Source organism: Melozone crissalis, unplaced genomic scaffold, assembly GCF_028551555.1.
Source record: "Melozone crissalis strain CALT ecotype California unplaced genomic scaffold, PUWL_Pcris_2 ptg000063l_1, whole genome shotgun sequence".
Taxonomy (NCBI): Eukaryota; Metazoa; Chordata; class Aves; order Passeriformes; family Passerellidae; genus Melozone; species Melozone crissalis.
The window spans coordinates 5,621,858-5,643,219 of NW_026535841.1; the positions used below are offsets into that span (position 1 = coordinate 5,621,858).

General features: G+C 45.8%; 1 protein-coding gene across 1 annotated transcript in view; it reads left to right on the plus strand.

Moving 5' to 3' along the window:
• The window catches only part of TAOK3 (TAO kinase 3), a 45,282-nt gene that overhangs the window by 10,168 nt on the left and 13,752 nt on the right, over window positions 1-21,362 (plus strand). Inside the window, exons 9-13 of the mRNA XM_054288552.1 lie at window positions 1,733-1,826; window positions 3,158-3,239; window positions 6,300-6,467; window positions 9,184-9,390; window positions 17,133-17,267. Coding sequence (XP_054144527.1) covers window positions 1,733-1,826; window positions 3,158-3,239; window positions 6,300-6,467; window positions 9,184-9,390; window positions 17,133-17,267 — 686 coding nt within the window. The remainder of the gene's footprint in view (window positions 1-1,732; window positions 1,827-3,157; window positions 3,240-6,299; window positions 6,468-9,183; window positions 9,391-17,132; window positions 17,268-21,362) is intronic.

Genomic DNA, 21,362 nt, shown 5'->3' on the forward strand with positions numbered 1-21,362 from the left:
TCTTTTTCTGCTGGCAAATCACTGATGCTCTGTGCTTTCATGTCAGTCTGGTGTGCTCAGTTATTCCCTGGAGAGCCAGAGCACTTTGCTCTAGAGTGAGAGGAAGCCATGGTTTGTCACCTGTGTTTTCCAAGCTGCACTCTGAGAAAGCTGTCCCAGCTGTTGTGCCAAGGGACCTGGTGTCCTAAGGATTGTGTGTCAGAGGGGACCTACATGTAATTTGCAATTCTTCTTACTTCCTGCTCTCTGAAACAAAAGTCTTCACCCTCAGCTGAAAAGTTTGTGCCATGAATCATCGTGGACAGGTTCTTTATGGGAAGAGAAGAAAAGGGTTTGCACTTCAGAGGGCAAAAGATGCACATCCACAGAGGCTGGAGCAGAGGTGGATGTGGTGGCAGGTACACAGAGCAGACTCTAAGTGTGTGTTTCAAGTTTGAGTATTGACACTGCATGTGCTGAGTAGATTATTTTCAAAAATCAGTCTTGATACGGATTCTATTTAACAGCAGTACGCCAATAACTCATTGTGTGGGTGAGTTCACTGACAATGTCATTGGTGAATGTTTAATCAGCAGAAATGTGCTGATAACAAAGAGGGGGATGTGCAGAAGTGCTGTCTCCAGAACTGAGATGATGTAGATAACCAGAACTAACATGGCTGTATTTCATGTGCCAGCATGCTGACAGTCTGTGTTTTGACATAAAGAATGCCAGAATTGGAAGTTTTAGGCTTCTGTTGTTGTGCATGGCCAATGATTTTTGTTTGTGTGGAGCTCAGGTGTGTCACAGCCTCCCAAGGAGCAAATCACAGCAGCAGGAGAGGCTCTGCACCCTCTGTAGTCTTGATACCAGCGTTTCTGTGGAACTTTTTACTCAGGAACGCCAAAGATGATAGATTTGTTTTCTTTAAAAAAACCCTTTTGAGAAGCATTACACTTTTTTAAACTTCAAACTTTGCATGGTTCCCTGTGTGAGCACGAGCTCAGGCAGCAGTGGGAGGAGATCTCTTGTTGAGCAGCCCTTGGCTTTCTTTGAATGCTGATGCCTTAATTCCTGGTGTAGCTGAAGTGAGTAGTGATTAAGGAAAAGCAGATGTGCTTTGCCTGCATGGCAAAGGCTCTGGCCTGAAAGAACTGAGAAATCTGGCACCACTGACCCTGGGGAGAGCCAGCCTCCCCCAGAACTGAGAGTTCTGCCCTCCTGAGAGGCCAGGGGCCCTCTGGGTGCAAGGATGGGAAGGATTTCAGTGAGGGGGAGTTCATGGCACACCTGGCCAGTGAATGGGGTAACCTGTCCCCCTTGCAGTGACAAATGAGGCAGGCAGCCACTTTTTCCTGTGATCCACGTGTTCCAGCAGTGCATCCAACATCTGTGGGGACTGACACAGCGTGTCCTGGCCCTGAACTGTGCCTGATACTAGTTTTACTCAGTTTCAGCTGATTTTACCTCAGCAGATCAGGTGTGGGATGTTGCAGTTAAAGTAAAATTTACTGCATACTCTTCCTTTTAATTTGTGTCCTACTCTCTTTGGATTTTGTCATCTCCAAGTGAACAGCAGCTTTCCTTGAGTGGGTGTCCTGGTCTAACTTGGAAGATTAAAATAATTGGCCTAAGTGTGATGACAACAGCACTGGGTATTGATTTAGCAGTGATACCCTGCTCATACTTCCATACATTTCTCCTTTCTTTCCAGACAGTTTTATCACACCTTTCTGTTCTTTTCTCTTTCCAGCTGAAAGGAAGCCTCCACTTTTCAACATGAATGCAATGAGTGCCTTATATCACATAGCCCAGAACGATTCCCCTAGGTTACAATCAAATGAATGGTAAGAGAACCATTAACAGCTGATTTTTTTTGGTTATTTCCCTGACAATGCCCTGTGACACTGCACAGTTCAGGCCTGACAGTGAACATGTTGGCTGCAGTGCAGTGATTTGTGTGTGTTCTCAAATCTTGTGTATGCTAGCTCAGTTCTGACCTTCTGTCACTATGGCTGTTCAACAATCTAAAAGTGTGGAGGTGTTAATTCTGGGGCGTAGCTGCTGTAGGAATTAAAATACTCTCAGATGTGTTAAACCAGCCATGGCTGAGCATCAGCAAATTTTCCAGCTCCCAAAGATCTCTTGGCAGAAGGGTTGTTAGCATTGCTGTGCAGCTGAAATGTGGAGAAAGGGAGGAGAATGTGGAGATAATTGGATATTTTTGTCAGTGGAGGACTCCAAAAGCCCTCAGAGCTCTGTGGCCAGTGAATGCTCCCTGTGCTCCAGGCTTGGATACAAGAACACTTGGTTATTCTGTGGGTTCCCAGTTCCCAGGATTGGAGTGTTGATATTGCTGTTGGGTGATGCTTGGCAGAGGCTGCAGAAGGATTGAAACAAAAGCTCCTGCTGAGGTGTGGAGTTCCCCCATTCCTCTGCTGGCCATTTGAGCAGCACAACTATTTAATTGCTGATCATTTTGTATCAAGAACACTCCAGTTCCCTTATTTTCATCCTCTCTGTCTTGCCCATTTTTCAGGGTTCCAGGGGCTTGCTCTGCTGCCTGCATGTGATCCCCATGTTCTGTGCAGGATTTGCAGGGCACAGCAGAGACAGCCCCACATCAATGTTCTGGATTACAAGCCCTTGTTTACAGTGCCCTGTTTGCTCTCTAGGAGTCACCAAGGTGCCTTTTCTGCTCCTTTTGAGTCCACAAAAAGCAGTTACCTTCTTTCCAGCTGGGATAAAAGCTCAAATAAAGCCCCAAGTGCTGAACTGAGCATTGAGGCAGGGTTCCCTCTGTAACTCCCAGAGATCAGTGAGTGCATTTCTGGAGTTCCCAATAATTCCACTGTCCTCTGTTTGTAAGCAGTTGAAGTAAAATCAGAAATGGTGACTGGTACATGTAGTTCTCACTTGGTTTTCAGTTTGTGCTTGGGGATAGTTGTGTGTCCATGTTGTTTCAACAGCCTTTAATGGGGAAAGAATTTATGAGATCAACTTGGAATTTGGAAAAACCCAATTACTTTCTCTGCCTTAGAACTTAAGAACAAATCAGTCAATGTTTTTCTTTTGCTTTGCACTGATAAGTTTGAATATATCCCAAACCCTGAGCTTCTTTTTTTTATTTAGATTTTTAAAATTTTATTTTATTTTATTTTATTTTTTGATTTTGCAGGTCAGACTCCTTTAGGGGATTTGTTGATTACTGCTTACAGAAAATACCTCAGGAAAGGCCATCATCAACAGATTTGTTACGGGTAATTTATCAAATCTTTTCCAGGAATCTGGGGGGAAATCTCTTTGTCTACCAAAATAATTATAAAGATGGTGAACAAATATTTGCCCTTAAAAAAATCCACTCTTTGGTTGGTTTTGTTTTGGTTTTCTTTTTCCTTCCATTCATGCATCACCCTTAGCAGTTAAAAATAGCATTGAGGGGATAGGCCAAGGCTGACTTCCTCCCCTAATCAAGCCACCAGACCCAAAAGTTGTTTAAATCCTTTTAATGGTTTCTGTACTGAACCCAATTAATTAAACTCATTTTGGAAATAACTGGATCACTTTGGAAGGAGTTTTTACAGGTCCCTAATTGCCAAGAGCCTGTAGGAGGGGGACCTGGAGTGATGTGTGCAGAGTTTGCCAAGGCTTTGTCAGGGAATCATGAATCAGTTCCAGTTTAAGTCATTTGGGTTCAGTTTACCTGGGAAATAGAGGAATTGTTTACAGCTCCAAGAGCTTTGCTTTTGGGAAATTCAGGAGCAGCTTTCCATTAGAAGGTAGGGGGATGTGAAATCCTGTCCAGCCCCTTTGCCATCAGGCTTTTCTTTTAAGTATTGCCTTTCTTAAAGTTGATTATTAGCCCTGCTCTCCCTCTGGCTGCCAATGACCTCTCCAGGTAAATGATGAAGGAGCTGTTTGTGCTCCCTTTGGCACCTGGTGTATTTTTTTATTTCCTGTGGTACATTTGTGCTGTGGTAAATAATCAGTGTTTTGTTCCCTGGTTCTGCTTGTGGCACCCTGACCAGCTAATAGGTTTATGTTGTGAGTTTTGGAATGATTCATTCCTGGGGATTGGCAGCCTTGCTGCTCTCTAGGAACAGGCTGAGTTCATTGAAGGATGTCATTTCAGGAGTTCCTTAGGTTGGAGTCTCTACAAACAATTAGAGCTGAGATCTGAGTGTAAAATCCTGTCTATTCCATATTTTATATTTATATTTTATTTATATTTATGTCTGCCCTACGCTTTTCACATGGTCACATTTTAATATTTGAGTGCACACATAGAATGGATTCAGGTTCAAGATCATGGTTCCAAATGCTTTGCTGCTTTCTAAAAATGATCTACAATGAGACAAAAATGGGTTCCTTTTTTTCCCTCATCATAAATAAGCTGCAGATTGTTACTGTTCACAGAGAAATAAATGGTGGTTATCTGCATTGAGGAGCAGAAATGATTCATTTTGTTTCTGTGTGAAATGATGTTAAGAACTTTTAGCTCTGATTCAAAAATAAACACCATCACTACAAGCAGAATTGGGTACTGAAATGACTGGCTGTCCCCAGTAGCAAAACTCAAATGCACAGCAGTTGGAATTCAATTAAAAACGAGAAATCATCTTGTGGCATGATGCTTTCCTTGTTTATTTACAAATCATTAAAAGATGATTAGCTCATCCTCTCAGCCCTCTTGTTGAAGGCTCCTGTTTTAGGGTGGCTGGGGCTGCAGGGGATGAGCTCACTGCTGAGTGAGCCCACAGGGGAGCCGGGAGGCTGAGCAGGCAGAGCTGCCCCTCCTGAGGATTTCCTTGCAGGTGGGTCCAGCTGTTGAGGCTCTAACAAAACCCCCTTGTGGATTTGCAATGTGCAGCAGAGAACAACTCTTTTTCACCCTTTTTTTTTTTTTTTCCCATTGCCATTTTTTCTTTTTTCACAGTTTTTCTGTTTTTCTCCAAGCATGCAGAGGTTGGTTGTGCCCTAAAGCCATCCCCCTTGGGAAGCAGCACACCCAGCTCTAGGGATCCCATAAAAGCATTGGCAAGTGTTCACTCAGGTTGTCTGCTTTAGCCAAGGTTAAATGGAAAAGCTGGAGACTTTTATATCCACTGCCAGCTCTACAGTTCAGGAGAATGTGTCTGACAAATCAGAGAAGAGGCTTTAACCATGTTCCTAAATACCATTAAGGAATTTATTAATTCTGCACTTAAAACCTGTGCAGGAGTTGGCAAGAGCCTGATTTGATTCCAACTCTGGCTACAAAAGTTTTAGGTATAAATAAACTTTGTGTGTGAATTGGAATGTTTGGAAGTTTTATGTGTGAATTGGAACAGATGGATGCAGGATAAATCTTTGCAGGTTGATTCTTGTTTCTTCTGGATGCATTTTGTTCATTTCTGTGCCTCTGAGGTTTGAAGTGTCACCTTGGGTGTTTTGAGTGAACTTGTTCAGGAAGGGACAAATCATCTGTGCAGCCTGGGGAGCTCAGAAAACCTGACCCCAGCAGGAGCTCAGTGTGTGTGGAGCCTTTCAGAAAGGCTACTACCAGTTCTTGAATATGAACAGATAAATTGCAAGAATGGGAGGTGTCACTTCAGGGATCTGACAAGTCCTCCATGGTCCCAGTTGAACCCCAGAATCTGCAGTGAGGGGTTCTGCAGTCCCCCTCTGTCCCAGTTGAATCCCAGGGGTGACCCCAGTGAGATTTCTGTCTCCTTTAACAAATCCTCCCCTGGTCCCAGTTGAACCCCAGAGTCTGCAGTGAGGTGTTCTAGCTCCTTTAATAAATCCCCCATGGTCCAGTTGAACCCCAATGAGATGTTCTGTCTCCTTTAACAAGTCCCCACTGTTCCAGTTGAACCCCAGAGTCTGCAGTGGGGTGTTCTGTCTCCTTTGATAAGTCCCCTCTGATCCCATTTGAACTCCAGAGCTCACCCCAGTGAGATTTCTGTCTCCTTTAACAAGCCCCCCACTCTCCCTGGTTTAACCCCAGAGTTCACCCCAGTTCTGTCTCCTATAACAAGTCCCCCATGGTCCCTGGTTTAACCCCAGAGTCTGCACTGAGGGGCTCTCTCTCCTTTAACAAGTCCCCCCTGGTCCCACTTGAGCCCCAGAGTCTGCACTGAGATGTTCTGCAGTCCCCCACTGTCCCAGCTGAACCCCAGAGCTCACCCCAATGAGATTTCTGTCCCCTTTAACAAATCCTCCCCTGGTCCCAGTTGAACCCAGAGTTCACCCCAATGAGATTTTTGTCTCCCTTAACAAATCCTCCCCTGTCCCAGTTGAACCCAGAGGTGACCCCAGTTGTGTCTCCTTTTCCCCAGCACGATTTTGTCCGCCGGGAGCGGCCGCCCAGGGTGCTCCTCGACCTGATCCAGAGGACCAAGGATGCGGTGAGGGAGCTGGACAACCTGCAGTACCGGAAAATGAAGAAAATCCTCTTCCAGGAGACCCGGAATGGCCCCCTGAACGAGTCCCAGGAGGAGGAGGAGGTACTGGGAAGGGTTTGGCTCCCCATTCACACTGTTACCAGTCATTGCAGGGCCAGGGAGCTGTTCCTGTCCTTAGAACAAGCACAGCCTAGGTGAGGAATGTTGCTGGAATCTCATCTGGATCAGCAGAGAGGCAGGAGAGGATAATGAGTGAAAGTCCTTGCTCGGTGTTAAAGCTGCCAATTACTGTACATGTGGAACTTTGGATTTTTTCCAGTGCTGCCCATTCTTCTGGAGGCTTTAGGGAAGAAACTCATTCTGAGGGAGGTTCTCTGTGAGAAGTGGCTCCCAGCCTGTGTGGAGGAGCGTCTTTGACAGCCCAAGCTTTTCTTTCTCATCTGCACAGTCAAAACAATTCCATTAATGTTAATATTTTTTCAATTACCATAACTTTACTGTAAAGTAATTGGCCTCTCATGAGCTGAAAAGCAAATCACTGAATTAATAGGACTTTTTTTTTTTAAATTCTTTCATGTTAAGGAAGAAAAAGGTTAAAGACCTAAAATGCAGCTTCAGTTTAAATCTTGGAATAAACAAGCCACTTAATCAGTGTATGATAATTGACCCTAACTGTGGCTGAGAGAAGGAAACCAGTCATTTTTCAATTGATGAGCTTAGATGGAAGTTAATCTCACTTGGTGCAGGCACAATGCATAAATAAATCCATGACTCCTCAATGAAAAACACTGACAGACAGATGGATGTCTGTGTTGCTTTGCCCCAGTGGAGTGAGGCAATAACACACAGCAAGGTGCCCAAGCTCAGAGTATCTTCAGAAGCTTGGGTTTGAGGTTTGGGGGTGTCAAATGCTCCTTGAAAGCTAAACTGGTTGAAGAAATGGGCATGTGAGAGCTGCAGGAGGAGGAGACTGGCACTTTGTGAGGATGCCCCAAAGGAGCAAGAGCAGCAGCTGCTGTGATTGAAGGTCCCCTCCAGCTTCCAGACCTGGAGCTTAGCTGGGGACTGGGGGATTGTCAGACCTGTGCACTGAAACCTCCCAGTTTCTCTCCCCACAAGTGCCAGGCTGTCAGCAGAGTGCCAGGGAATGGTTTCCCACTTGGCTCTTGAGCACTTGCAGCTCACAGGAAACACTGGTGGTGTTTGGCTCCAAGGTGTGTCTCTGTTCCTCCTGTCCCTAAAGAGAGCAGGGAGAAGAGCTGCAGGGAGGGCAGGGATGCAGCTGACACTCTGCATGTGCACAGCATGCTCTGCACTGACCCCTGAGCCCTGTCCCAGCACAGGAGGTGTCACTGCTCATGTGTGTGTGTGTGTGTGTGTCACTAACTGGGCAGGGAGGGCAGACCCAGCACGTGCTGCTGAGCTGGGGACACAACCTGCCCCGCTGGAAATGCCACCAGGCACTTCCTTCTTCTACCTTGGGCTTTCTAAGGTGGAAGATGAGCCTTAAAAATATTTAACATGCAAAATATTACTAATACTTTCCTCAGAACCCTCCCAAGAAAGTGAAAGTTGAAGTCAGGAAGCCAGGTTGCACATGCAATCTCATCTCTGTCCTTCCTGCAGAAACATTCATTAATGACACAGCCTCAGATCCTTCACTATGTGATTTCTTCTGCAACTCTACATAAGCATCCTGAAAATATTTTCATTCCCCCATGTTCTCTGTAAAATAGTATTATTCTGGATTTTAAGTGCTCTCACACAGGCTCTGAATGATCTGCTGATTGCTTAAAAAATAATCACACAATCAAAGGCAAATCTGTCAAGTCTCAATTTTATCTTTCTGTCGGTCTCCAACAAAATGAGTTCCCTGTTAATTGATTTGTAATGGAATTCTCCCCAAGCTCCCTTCAGAGGCCAGGGCAAACTGGATGCAGCAGCAGGCTGCTCATTTTAGTGAGTCAAGGCTGCTTCACCCCAGGAGCTGAAGGATGTTCAGGGTTCTGTCCTCACTGTGAGCTCCTTACGAGCCTCTTTGGTGCCACTAGTTAATTACAAAGGACTCCATCAATTCTCTCAATCAGTCCACACTAAGTGCATACTCTGGCATTACTGTATTCCTATGGGTATGGAAGAAGAAAAAAGGCTGCTAACTCCTGATATTTGGCTGTAGAATCAAAAATACCTCTTACATGAGGAATCTTTGTTTATGTATATCCAAGTTTTAACCCCTGTAATAATGCAGGCTCATCTGAGTCAGCTGCTAAGATTCTTCACTCACCTTTATCTTGGCTGAAAACACAAGGTTCAAGGGGTTTTTAGCTTGATAAAATGGAATTGCTGACTGCTTGGGACATGGAGGTTAAAACCTCTACACCATGTAAAATATATAAAATAATAAATAGGTTCATTGTCTTATATATTTCCTGATTCAGGAAATGTGTTACAGCAGATCCTGACTTGAAGCATTGTTTTAATTCAAACTTGGATAATTTCTCTTAATTATGAGGCTCCTTGAGTATTCCTGGATGTCTCCTATCAAGCCAAGAGCCATGCCCAGACTTAAGGATACATGGAAAAAAAATGGCTTGAAACCTGCTATGATCAGATTGCAGGGGAAAAGGCAGGAGCTGCCTGCCTGATATGGAGCATTCCAGAGCCCAAACAGCCCTTTGAGATGTGCAGTTGGCAAAATAATGCCCAAAGACCCTTGAAGCCTGCAGAGTCACCTTTAAAACAAGCTCTGGGCGTTGCAGGCACGTGCTGGGCAGGTGATGTCCTGCAGGATCTGTAACTGATGCCCCTTGTTTTATAGGACAGTGAGCATGGATCAAACCTGAGTAGGAAGATGGACAGTCTGGGCAGCAACCATTCCATCCCCAGCATGTCTGTGAGCACAGGCAGCCAGAGCAGCAGTGTGAGCAGCATGCAGGAGGTCCTGGATGAGAGCAGCCCTGAGCTGGTCATGATGCATAGTGACGAGAGCACCATTAATTCCACCTCCTCCGTTGTTCACAAGAAGGTACGTGTGCCCTGCTGCCCTGTGCTGAGAGCAGGAGCTGCTGCTGGCCTTGCCAGAGTCATCTTCTGTGGGTTTTTTGTCTTTAAATCATCTAAAGAACCTCTGCCCATGAAAAGAGGTTGCTACTCAAGGAGCTGTCAGTGCCTAGGCAGGGTCACCCAGGCTCCCCGCATGCCCAGCCCTGCATGTGCACCTCTTCCTCTGCTTGGGACATCCTTGGGAATGCCTGTGCTGTGCTCTGTGTTGGCCCTGGCAGCCAAGCTAACCCTCTGCCAGGCACAGTGTGTGATTCCAACCTGCCTGCACTTGGATTTCCCTGGTGAGGAGTGGAAGTGTGCAGAGCTTTGGACCCTTCCCACCAGGTACGTTTGGAGTCGAGTCCCGCTCGATGCTCTCCTGCTGCTTTGCTGCATGCTGTGATCTGATGCCTTTCCTTTTCCTAGGGCTGGATCTCGAGCTGAGGTTGTCTAGCTGTAAGCCAGCATCTCATCTCCACTGTTTGTCTGACTAAAATAGTTTTGGCTTGGCCTTGGCAGTGTCACTTGCTAGTGGGCAGCAAAACGTAGGTTGGTTGTGTTGGTTTCGTTTGCAAGGAACTTCAAAGTGTACATGTGCTTTTTGCCAGAGGAGCTAAAACATTGCAGCAGCATGAAAAGTATGAGTTTCTTGTTTGTAAGGTTACAGTAAGGCTTGGTTGTAACTAACTAAATATTCGTAAGCAGTTTTTCCTCCTGAAGTGCAGGGTTTGTGATGTTGAGTATTAAGAACTATTGAAACATTTTGTCTTCAACACAACATGGTCTTACATATTTAAAGATACTGGCAGAGAAGTTGCAAAGGTTTTAGGGGTTTGCATCTTTCCTAAAGACACTTGACAGCATCTTTAGAGAAGATTGTTTATTCAGAAAGGTGAAATTAAGGTGTTATGTACCAAATGCCAGCCCGTGGAACTGTCCTGAATGAAGAACAGCACCACTGATGGATGGGTGGTTATGATTGGAGCTCTTTCTTATTTTGTGTAGGCTTTCAAAATGTGTGTTAACTTTAATTTCACATTGTTAAGTAGCCATATTTACTTGTGCATTAAAATGGAAGTCTGAGGGACTGATTTACAGAGAATTCATAGGTTATAATCACTGCTCAGAGTTGTTATATTTGATAAAAACAAAACATGAGCTGCTCCCACCAGACACAAATGGCATTTGTGAAAGGAGTGGAGTTCCTGCTTGTTTTAAAACTAATATTATATTTTTTAATGGTTGTATGACACTTGTAAAGTATAAATACAGCATTTCTGATGCTATAAATTCAGTCCTCCTAGACTTTTGTGTAGGATGCACAAAGAGGACACCACATGCAAGTTTTAATCTGGTTTGAAAAAACTCAGTGTCTTGCACACTTGTAACTCAAGTATTATAAAAGAAATCCCCTCTAGATCACTGAGCACAGGTGTTTTGGGGTAATTTTGGGAGCAGAAGACCGAGGTCTGCACTGATGGTCTTCACAAAACAGTTAATGATTGGCTGGGACTGCTGATCCTTGGAGAAGATTCCTTCTTCATTGGAAAATGTTCCCTTCTGCTGTATGTAATTCATAAAGCAGATTTGGACTCTGCATAGCAGGACATAATCCAGTCTGCAAATGTATTGTTTTAATTTAGTACACTATTTTTTATTCTTTGTTACTTTGGGGACTGCAATTGTAAATGGAAAACTGCTTCACGTGTGTATTAATACATGTGAAGAGACTAAAATTGGAGCTGGACATGTCAGGGGGATTTATATCCACGTACATCCCACTTTATTTTCTAGGTAAAGTTCCTTGTTCTGCCAAGATTTCAGTTTGTCTTTGTGCTTTAATTGCATTTCTGGAAACTGGGATGAAGCGGAGTTTTGGGTACCACTCTGGAGCCCCTCACAAACACAATGGAAAGAGCCTGGAGCTGAAGTTGAATTTAAGCTCTAATCATTTAATTAGCCTTTAAAGGCTGAAAACACTGATGAACATAAGAAGCATTTTGTGGGTACAGGGTCACATATGAGGTGGTTTTGACATGGGTGAAGTCAAAAGTGTAGTATAAAATTGTGTTATTCCACAACTGTGCTAATGAACAACCTCCACATTGTGGAAAGGGTCCAAGAAGGCAAAATGGCTTGGAGTGTTGATATTTTCTATGGCTCAGAGCTCTAAAATGTCAGAGCCCTTCTGGTGTTTTGGGCCACAGCCCCAGAATGTCACGTGCAGGTAAAATGCAGGCAGGAGGAGTGTGTGGTGTGTGAGATTCTCAGCCCTCAGTGCTCTCCTGGTGTGGAGAGCCAGGCTGGGCTGGCCTGCAGGAAACCAGGAGCTCCTGTCAGATAATTCTGCTTAATATTTGAGAATGATTTTGTCCTGGCAATGTCCCAGCCAGATGCCCCCCTTTGTTTGGATCATCCCTTGGTGCTGCTTGGCTGAGAGCAGCCTCAGGCACCTGAGGAGCACCCCTGGCATCTGTCCTGTGACCCACCCTGAGGCAGAGGCTATGGGGAGAGGCTGATGGGGTGAAAGCGCTTGTAAACAACTCATTCTCTTTCTTTTTTTTAACAGCTGCTAGTTGGCTGTAACTTCCAAAAATGTTTTGTGGTCACAGGGTAAGTGGAATGACCTGTTCTGATCTGGTTAATTGTCACTGGCTATGCTAGTTGATGGCAGCCAAGGTGCTTTGGGGTTTGCTGCACTTGGGATGAATCCTCTGTGGGAAACAACCACAGCACAGCAGAGCTCCATGGTTTTTAAACTTGTACTTAAAACAAAAGTGACTCACACCTGTTAGGCTGGAAGAAAAATAACCAAAATATTGAAAATTATAACAAGCCATAATTGAATGTGGAGCTTTTTGTGTTACTTAGTTTATAGCTGTGTCCTGAAGTCCTGGGAGGAAAAAAATGGCAATCAGTGAGTAACTCATACAGGGAGCCCATCCTTGGGATCAAACCCTGCTCCCTCAGGAGGGGACACCTGAATCACCAGCATATTCTTTTCAGGAAATTCAGATGTCTGGCTTGGATGAGGAAGTTTTCCTTGCCCTTCTGCAGGTTGGTGAGCTCCTCCATGTACGTCTCAGTGTGTCCAGTGTTAGAACTCTCTTCTGAATACATTAAATAACTCTTCTACTCCATGCAAGGGGCATATTGCCTGTGGATACATATTGTCACATCCATCTCCCTACAGGACTTTTCAGCTGCACAGGTTGAGAGCTGAAGAGTAAGTGACAGCTCTGATACAAACCAAATTGTACCTGAGAGCCCCAAAAAATGGCAAAATGGGGCAGGGAGTAAAACTCCAAATACACTGTGCTTCAAAGACACATAACCCAGATTTTTATAATCAGATAAATATCAGTTAATTCATCTTAAAAATGAGGATAAAGATTTTTGGCTCCCAGAGTAAGAGAATAAAGTGAGTATAGGCATCAGCTGGTGCATCAGAGATGTTTTGTCACCTGTTTTGTTCAGCAGTGTGGGCACAGGTGGCTTCTCAGAAATATTATTTCATTGTCCCCAATGAATTTATTGTTATTTTATTTCTGCCAAACTATAATAATAAGGTGTTGTAATCTTTTAATCTAAACAAAAAGCCAGTACAATATTGTTTTTTTTCCAATTGCAGTGCTCAGCTGTTGCTGTTTCTTGATTCAATTTTAAAATCATCAGGACTTTCTGAAACTTGGCCAGTAAAATGTCAGGGAAAACTTGTGATTAAGATCTGGTTTATAGCAGAAAGATGGAAAAAGGATCTTTGTAGTTGATCATCACAAATTCTCACCCAATGTCTGCAATAATAAAGTACATTTACAATAACTGCTGCAACTTGAGTGACTTCCCAGATCCTGTAAATTAACCTGTGCACATCTCCTGTTGCTTCTGCAATTAATTTCAGCATTTGTGGGGAATTTTGTGCATGGAGAGAGCTTAAACCTCCCTGTTGATTATCAAGGCACTTAAAGCAGTGTATTAAGACAAATGGTGCCACATTGTTGTTTTCCTTGCTCTTTAAATTCCTAGAAAGCACAAAGGGGTTTACTGCAATTCCATGGAAGTCTTTAGTGTGGCTTGGAAATTGCCTTTCCTGTTTCTCTTGGAGACTGGCAGCAGTTAATGACTCCTCCTGTGTTTCTGGAGATTTTATTTGGTGTGCATAGCAAAAAACCCCAGTGGGAAAGGGGATGTTGCTCCTGAGGAGAAAATGGAGGTGTCCCATCTTTGGTTTGGGCAGAATTTGGATGGGAAAGGCCTTTTTTCAGTGAGGAGAAGGATGAAAAGCCAGTGTGTGGTAGAACTGGGATGGGACTGGGAGCAAAATCCACTCTGTGTTGGATTTGAGCTTGTGGTTTGACACAAACTCATTGTGAGGGCTCAGAAAGTTCACCAGGAGCAGCCATTCAGATCCAGCTGGGAGCACCACTGGAAGCTCCACCAGCTCCTCTCACATAATTCTATTTAATATCTGAGAATGGTTTTGTCCTAGCAACGTCCCAGCCAAATCCCCCCTTTGTTTGGATCAACCTAAAGACTGTTCATGTGGATGATACAGTCAGAAGAACAAATTATTCCTTGAGTAGGAAGTTGAAGATTCTGGATTGTTGGCCCTGAAAAAAAGGATTTTAATGAGTTGTGAGCTGAGCATCCTAAAGTTGCATCCTTAAGGTAAATATTAAACCGCAAAAAACACCACAATGCAAAAAGTGCAAAAAATGCATTTAAAATAAAAAGCAAAAAACCCCACAGAAAACAGGTGGGAAATGAAATGAAGGAAAAGGAATATGAAATTACTTTAGGAAACAGGAAATGAAATTACTTTAAACAAACCAGGGTTTGAAATGCAGATTTGGGGTGAGAGGTGCCCTGACCCAAACTTGGTGAGTTTCTGGGATGCCTTCAGTCAGATTTTATTTATTGGGTGCCATGAGCTGAGGTACCAATTTTGTGTCTTTGTTTCCCACACATCTGAAGCTAAAAGTTGGAAACAAAATTTCTTTATCTGTGCCAACAGTTACAACTGCAGTGTCTCTTATCAAGTTTTTGGGAGAAGAAGAATTTAGTTTTAAAATAAAAGTATCAAAATTCCATTTTTCTAATTTTGTAGGGAGATATTTGTCTTTGCCATCAGTCACCTCCTCTGAGGAAGGCTGATGGAGATGTGGCTACTCATAGATTTATTTCTTTTACCAGCTGAGTTTTTTGTCCCCTTGAAATTGGTCCTTTGGCTTGCTCAGTTGCAAAGGAATTTTCCCATTCCTTGCCCAGCTGAGTTTGAAGTGCAGAATGTGGATAATTCACATTCCTGAAGGGCAATTTAATTCTGCTCTGAGCTTCTCATGTGCACTGAGGTAACCAGAGATCCCATAAAACAAGGCCAGGGTGACACTCTGCCCTCTAAAAATCCACCTCTTGGATAACAAAAAGTAAATCACAGATTCATTTTCCAGTAGAAAAAGCAATTACAACTTAAACTTGTTGTTTTAGGTGGTGTTTTGGAGCATTCTGGAAAGTCTGAATGCCCATTTAAAATGTTGGAGTGTTTTTTTCAGTGATTTGCAGTTTCTCTGGATGTTTGCCATGCCAACATAACGGAGAGGAGGAGGATGGTGCAGGGATTGGGGTATTGCTTAGCAGGCTCTGTGCACTCCCAGGTGCTGCTGCAGGCTCTGTGTGTCACCAGGGGTGACATTTGTCCTGTCCCAGCTTCATGTCATGGCTGGAGCACAGCACTGGTGGCTCCTGTTGCTCCCTCAGTGGTTCAGGTGGGTGAGTTTGGGGCAGATCTTCACTGCAGGGTTTGGGATCCCTCTGGTGAGGCTGAGTCAGAGTAAACTGAGAGATGCTGTTGGACTGTAAATGTTTAATCAGGATCTTCTGGGGATGGCTGTTCCAGAGTCTCACATGTGCCTTTCTCAGGAATGTGGGCAAGTCCAAGAGCTCTGCCCATCACACCAGCATGCATAGGTTGGAAATCTGAGATCAGCCCAATTTTCAGTGATTTCTCTTGTGATCTCACTGCCTTTCCTGTCAGTGCCACAAATGCCCAGTATAAGGATGTCCAATATAAAATAAAACTGCAACTTTTGTGACTTTCCATATATCTGTGGAGGACTGTCCTTTTTAGCTGTTTTGGCTCATTCTGTGTCCTTGTGTGGGTGTGGAGGAGCTGGTGCAGGCTTGGCTCTGTGCTGGCCTTGGGCACTGAGCAAAGGGAAAGGTGAGCATGGACTGGGAGTGCTCAAAAGGAAGGATAAGGAAAGGTTTTGGGGTAAAAACACTTCTAATCAATGTGGTGTTGAGCTCTTAATATCGGCATTTCTGCACCCAATTGGCTTTTGCTTGAACCCATTTCCAGAATCCTATTGAAAAGGGCTGAGTGTGTGTGGGTGAGAAGCAGCTGGAAATGGAGGCCAGCAGAGGGGAAAACCAGGTGTATGTGGGGTGGGGAAGGAGCATGGGGATGACAGCAGTGTCCTGATGGAGACACCATTCCATGGATTCTCCCAGTGGGACTCTCTGACCTTCCTGGTGTCTGCTGGGCCATGGCAGGGTGGCCAAGCTGCTCCTGCTCATGGAGGCAGCTCTTCCCTGCAAGGGCTTTCTAGGCACTGGCAGCTTTTATTTTGCACCCCAAAGAACTGGAAACTCGATTTAATTCAGGAAGAATCTCAGTCTTCCTGAGAGGATTTAGGAGCTGGAGGTTGAGGGTGGGGGTCATGACCCTGGTGGGTGCCAGTGTGGCCGGGCAGGAGCGGGTGTGCCGGGTGTCCAGAGGCTGCTCCATGCCCAGGGTGCAGCCTGCAGGTGTGCTGACTGTTGGCACTCACCATTCCCATTGGGAAAATCGTGGTGGTGTGGGTTTTTTGCTGGCATTTCTGAGGAGGGTTTCTCCTGGAGCTTTGTTCCACTCCCAAATTTGCCTGTGCCGTTTGGGAAGGGCACAGCCTCTCCTGGCAGAGCCCTGCCAGGGAGCAGAGGGGAAGCTGCACCGGGAACCATTCCTGCTAAAACCTGGGAGCTGTTGCTTTAAAAAGAAAAAAAAAAAAAAAAATCCTTTGTGGGCTGTGGAGAGAAAGTGCTAGAACTGTGCAGGATCATGACTGGAAAGCAGGATCCCTGAGTGGTCACGGAGGCTTTCCTGGTGCTCTCCAGCCTGCCGTGGATTTAGCCAGGATGCTCGTCCCCCACAGCAGATAGCAAACGAGGGACAAAGAAACCCTATCGAGGGCACGGCGCTGGGCAAAGGGAATGAGGCAGGATGTTGCTGTGGTGTTAAAAGGGAACAGGATCTCCGTGCCTAGACATGGGAATCACGTTTTCACCGGGATCGCTGGCTCGCAGTGCTTGAACCCGACCTTCCCGAGGACTCGGATCGCCCTGCTCCGCTTCCTGCTCCCGCCTCGCTTCTTTCTGGCACATATGTAATACTGGAGTTTTAAAAAAAAAAAAAAAAAAAAAAAAAGAACGAGATTAAAAAAAAAAAAAAAAAAAAAAGGCAGCCCGATCCAGGGATTCAGAGGCATCCTGATCAGCTGACGCGCCGAGCCGAGCTGCAATGTGTTGCTTATTCATTTTGTACGGTGGGAGCTGCCGGGGCTAAGCAGAGAGCTGAACTATGCCTCTCCTACAGCCGCGCTTGTGCAGACAGAGGGGTGAGAGAGAGGCAGCCGCCGCGGGAAGAGCACAGCCGGACTTTCTCCTTGTTTTTATCCATTTCTGCAGGATCATGTATTTATAAGGGATGAGGTGGGCCACAGGGATCGCAGGCCTGAGGTGCGGCCTACCCAGTCAGTGCAGAATCAGGCCCTCCACTACCGGAACCGAGAGCGCTTTGCCACAATCAAATCAGCATCTTTGGTAAGAGCCCCCATCCCACCCCACCCCATCCCACCCCACCCCGCTCCCCAGCCCCTCGCTGCCATCCCTCCGTGCTGTTGGTGCTGTTGGCATAGCAACTGGATATTGCACTGAAAGAGATTTTACCTCTATATGTGTGTGTGTGTGTGTGAGAGATGTAAATGTGAAATATGTTTAATTTCTCGGTGCATTTCCAGGGTGAGATAGCCCACCTTCCTGGGTGAAGTTAATATCATCTTCATTTCCCACCCCACCCCTCCATTTCCCACCTGTCCCTTTTGTTAATATATTTATCTGCATGTGCATAAAGAGTGTGTGAGGGGTGTGAGAGCTGCTGGAACGCCGTGGAGATGCAGATGCAGATGGGTTTGGGAACAATAAGATCGCTGCTGCCCGCCCTGAGCTGCTGCCTGGTGGTTTTTTTTTTTTATTTTTTTTCTTTCATTCATTCATTTATTTCAAGCAATGTACCGTGTCTGCATTTTCCAGCCTGATCCTTTGGAAGGATTGCTGGGCTGAGATAAGGGAGAGAGAGAGAGAGAGGGTTTTCAGCGGGCTGTGGGCTTACAAAGGGGAGGGGGATGGGATGAATCCATCAAGATTTGTACTATTGCAAATGTGATTGCTGTGGATGCCTTTGTAGTAGGGAAAGGGGTGTGTGCCGGAAGAGTTAGTTGTGTGCCGCCTCCCCCACCCCGCATCTACCGGGCTGGGAGCAGCATTTCCAGGGACAGCAGTGAAAAATGGCCCTTCAGAGGGAAAACCAATGTGCTGTTGGATATTTCAGCCCGCTGGTATTAGAGGTCAGATGGACGGGGAGCGTTGGAGAGTCCCCACGGTTTGGCCATGGCACTCGCTCAGTGCTATGACATCATCCTGGACCAACCCCGAAATGACACCAGCGAGCCCTCCCCTTCCCGCTCCTCCTGCCTCCACCATGGGGGTTCTCCTTCCAGACCACCATTTCTGCATCCCCAGAACCGCTTCCCACTCCTTCCTGCATGCTCAGGGCACGGGCTGTGCCTCTGTGTGTGTGTGTGTGTGAGACCACAGCTGAAGGTGCTGACTGGAGGCAAGCAGCAGTGCCAGCAGCACAAATTTTTTTCTGTGTGATTGTGGCTGCTGCTGTTAAAATCTAAAACGATGCTGTGGCATTCAGGCTTCTGCCCAGATGCTTCCTGGGAGCATCTGAATCCCATCTTTTGCAGGTGTATATCTGGGTGCCCACACCCTGAGTGCCCCCCAGGCTGGTGTCCCCTGCTCCCCCCAGTTTAAAGTGACCTAGAAATGTGTGTGTTAGAGGACTCCATGCAGCACACCTGACAGGGGCAGGATCCCTGCTCTCCTGGAGACCCTCTGCCCTGGGAATTTTTCCTTTCTGTGTGTGTGTGTTTTCACCTAGTGTAGTGCCAGCTCTTCTACTGCCTGCACTGAGCAGATAAAAGTGGGACCCAGTTAGGTTGGCTGGAGGGCAGAAATAATGAATGACTCATGTATCATACTCGAGACATACAATTTCATTGATAAATTGATATGTGTGATGAATATATTCATGTTCTTTTACTCCCTGTGCAAAGCTGCTGCACCTTGTGGCCTGCCTTGAGCAGCAGAGCCCAGAGCTCCTGTCCTCCCTGGAAATGTCACCCCTGGGCTGCTGGGGTGGCTTGAAGGGATTGCATGGCCAGGTCCCTTTGGGAGCCAATGGAAATATGGGCTGTGAGGGATTCCCTGAGCTCTGGGGAACACAGCTGATATCCCAAGGTCACTCCTCAATCCCATGGCAGCCTCCTGTGGGGCTGGGATTGTGTCTGCCTTCATTCCTTACTCACTTGGGTTTGCTGAATCTCTCTGCTTCAATGACCAAGGGATGATCAAGATAAAATTCATTTTGGGTGGGGAAGATGGAAAGGTTTTTGGAGAGCTTCTCTTTTTTGGGTTTTCTGTGGAACATGCTCTGTTATCCCCATCATTCACACACATCTCCCTTTCCCAGTGGAGAGGGAAGATCCCAACACACCAACCTGGGCACTCCAGGAGGCGTTGGTGTGTCCTTGCTTCTGAGGCTGTGTGGTGGGGCAGAACTGACCCTGAGTTTGCCACAGAAATATTTCATGGTGATGAGCTTTCCCTTTAATAATCTTCCATTCCCACCTCTTCATGTTCTGAAATGGAAATCTAGGGGGAAAAAATAAAAAGTTTAAACCCATTACACAGAACCAGGGTGCCAGTGCTTGTGTTGGAGCACTTTTTATCAACAGTGCCTAGATGATGTCTGTAGGGAGAGGTGCTGGATGCTCCTCTGGCCAAGGCAGAACTTCTTCCTGCTTCCCTGCCCAATATTTGTGGCAAGGGCAAGGTCAGCCATGGAGCTGACACGGAGAGAAAGACCTGAACATGCCTGGAATTTGTAGTGCAAACCCAGAAATTCAGGCTTTATTCATCTCTCTGTGTTAATTTACTCTTTCAATGGCAGCTGGAACAGATTTTTCTGTGTGATTGGGTGCCCAGGGTCCCACAGGGGTTGAAAACAAGCAAACCAGCAGGCTCTGATGGTTCCCTACGTGCTGGCTGCTTCCCATTGCTCAGCAGCTGGGAACATCTTCCTGCACAGAAAGGAGTGTGCAGTTGGGAGCATCAGGTGGCCTGTATTGCAGAGAATCAAAAATGGGAGTTCTGGCCCCAAATTCAATAATATGGGGTGATATTTGGGTGTTAAAACTTCCTTTCATGGGGTTTGCTGACATCCACCCCAACACTGAGACCAGGGCAGTGTTTTTAGAAGAAAAGCACCAAGTCTGGGGCTGTTCACTCCACAGCTGTTCCTCCTGGTGCCGTCCAGGTTCTAGGGCACTCAAGTCCTTGCTCTTCTCCCCATAGATCAGGATATTGTAGATGAAGGTAAGACTGGCATTCCTAAAGGTAATCCCAAATTCAGGTTGGATCTCCTTCCAAAAACAAGCTGAAGCAGTTCAGGGAGTGCACAGGTCACAGAGGAACCTGTGTTAGACAGCTGAGCACTCCAGTGACCCAGTGGTTTGGAGAGTGATTCCCTTGCCCTGGCACTCTGCAAAGGCATCATGTGAATATGAGGGAAACTGGACACATCTCCAGAGAAAATAACCAAATGAACTCTCCACAAAGAAACAGGCTGTGGATATCCCCTTCTGAGTCTTGCATTAGTGCTTTAAAATTGCTCAGATTAAATAAAATCATGAAAATCAGCAAATGTGAGTAAGAAAGATGAAGGAGCTTAACTTGGGTCATAATTCAATCAGCAATTTTAGTAGTCATTTTTTCCTGGACCACTTTTCTCTTTAATCAGTTTTGTGTGGTAGCAGTAACCATCACTCACCTGGAGCAGTGGTGGAAAATACCCTGCATATTTCTGCTGTTGGAGTAAAAGTTGCCATCTGAGATGGAAACCAGGCACTTACATCTCCATATTATTGCTCAGATTATCAGTGATCCATAAATTAAAAGTTACAACCAGGAATCTCTTGAAGCTCAGCAAGCTGTTGTTTGAAAAGGAGGGCAGAGGTTCTGCATGTTGATGAGGCTACACCTCTCAATGTTTTCAAGGAAAGCTTTTTTTGAATGTCTTCAGAGATGCATTGATCTGCACTTGTGGGTGTCTTTCAAGCCTGACCCCTTAGCTCCCCCCTTCCTCGTGCATCTCCTCAGCAGCTGCTTTTGCAGTTTTCAAAGGCAATGATCAAGTAGGTAAAACTTCATAGAATCCCAGAGTGAGGTGGGTTGGAAAGGATCTTAAAGCTCATCTCATTCCACCCCTGCCATGGCAGGGACACCTTCCACCATCCCAGGCTGCTCCCAGCCCTGTCCAGCCTGGCCTTGGACATTTCCAGGAATCCAGGGGCAGCCACAGCTGCTCTGGGCACCCTGTACCACCCTCACGGGGAAGGATTCCTCCCTCACATCTGTGACATCTCCTTCCACAGAAGGATCAGGCAGCGAGGACTCTATCAAAGGCCTTGGCGTTCTCTTTGAAATCCAAATGCCAGCAGAAGAATGATGTGATCTCTTGTGGGCCTGCAGAGCCAAGTGTCTGTGTCCATGGGAGCAGCATTCCCTGGATGT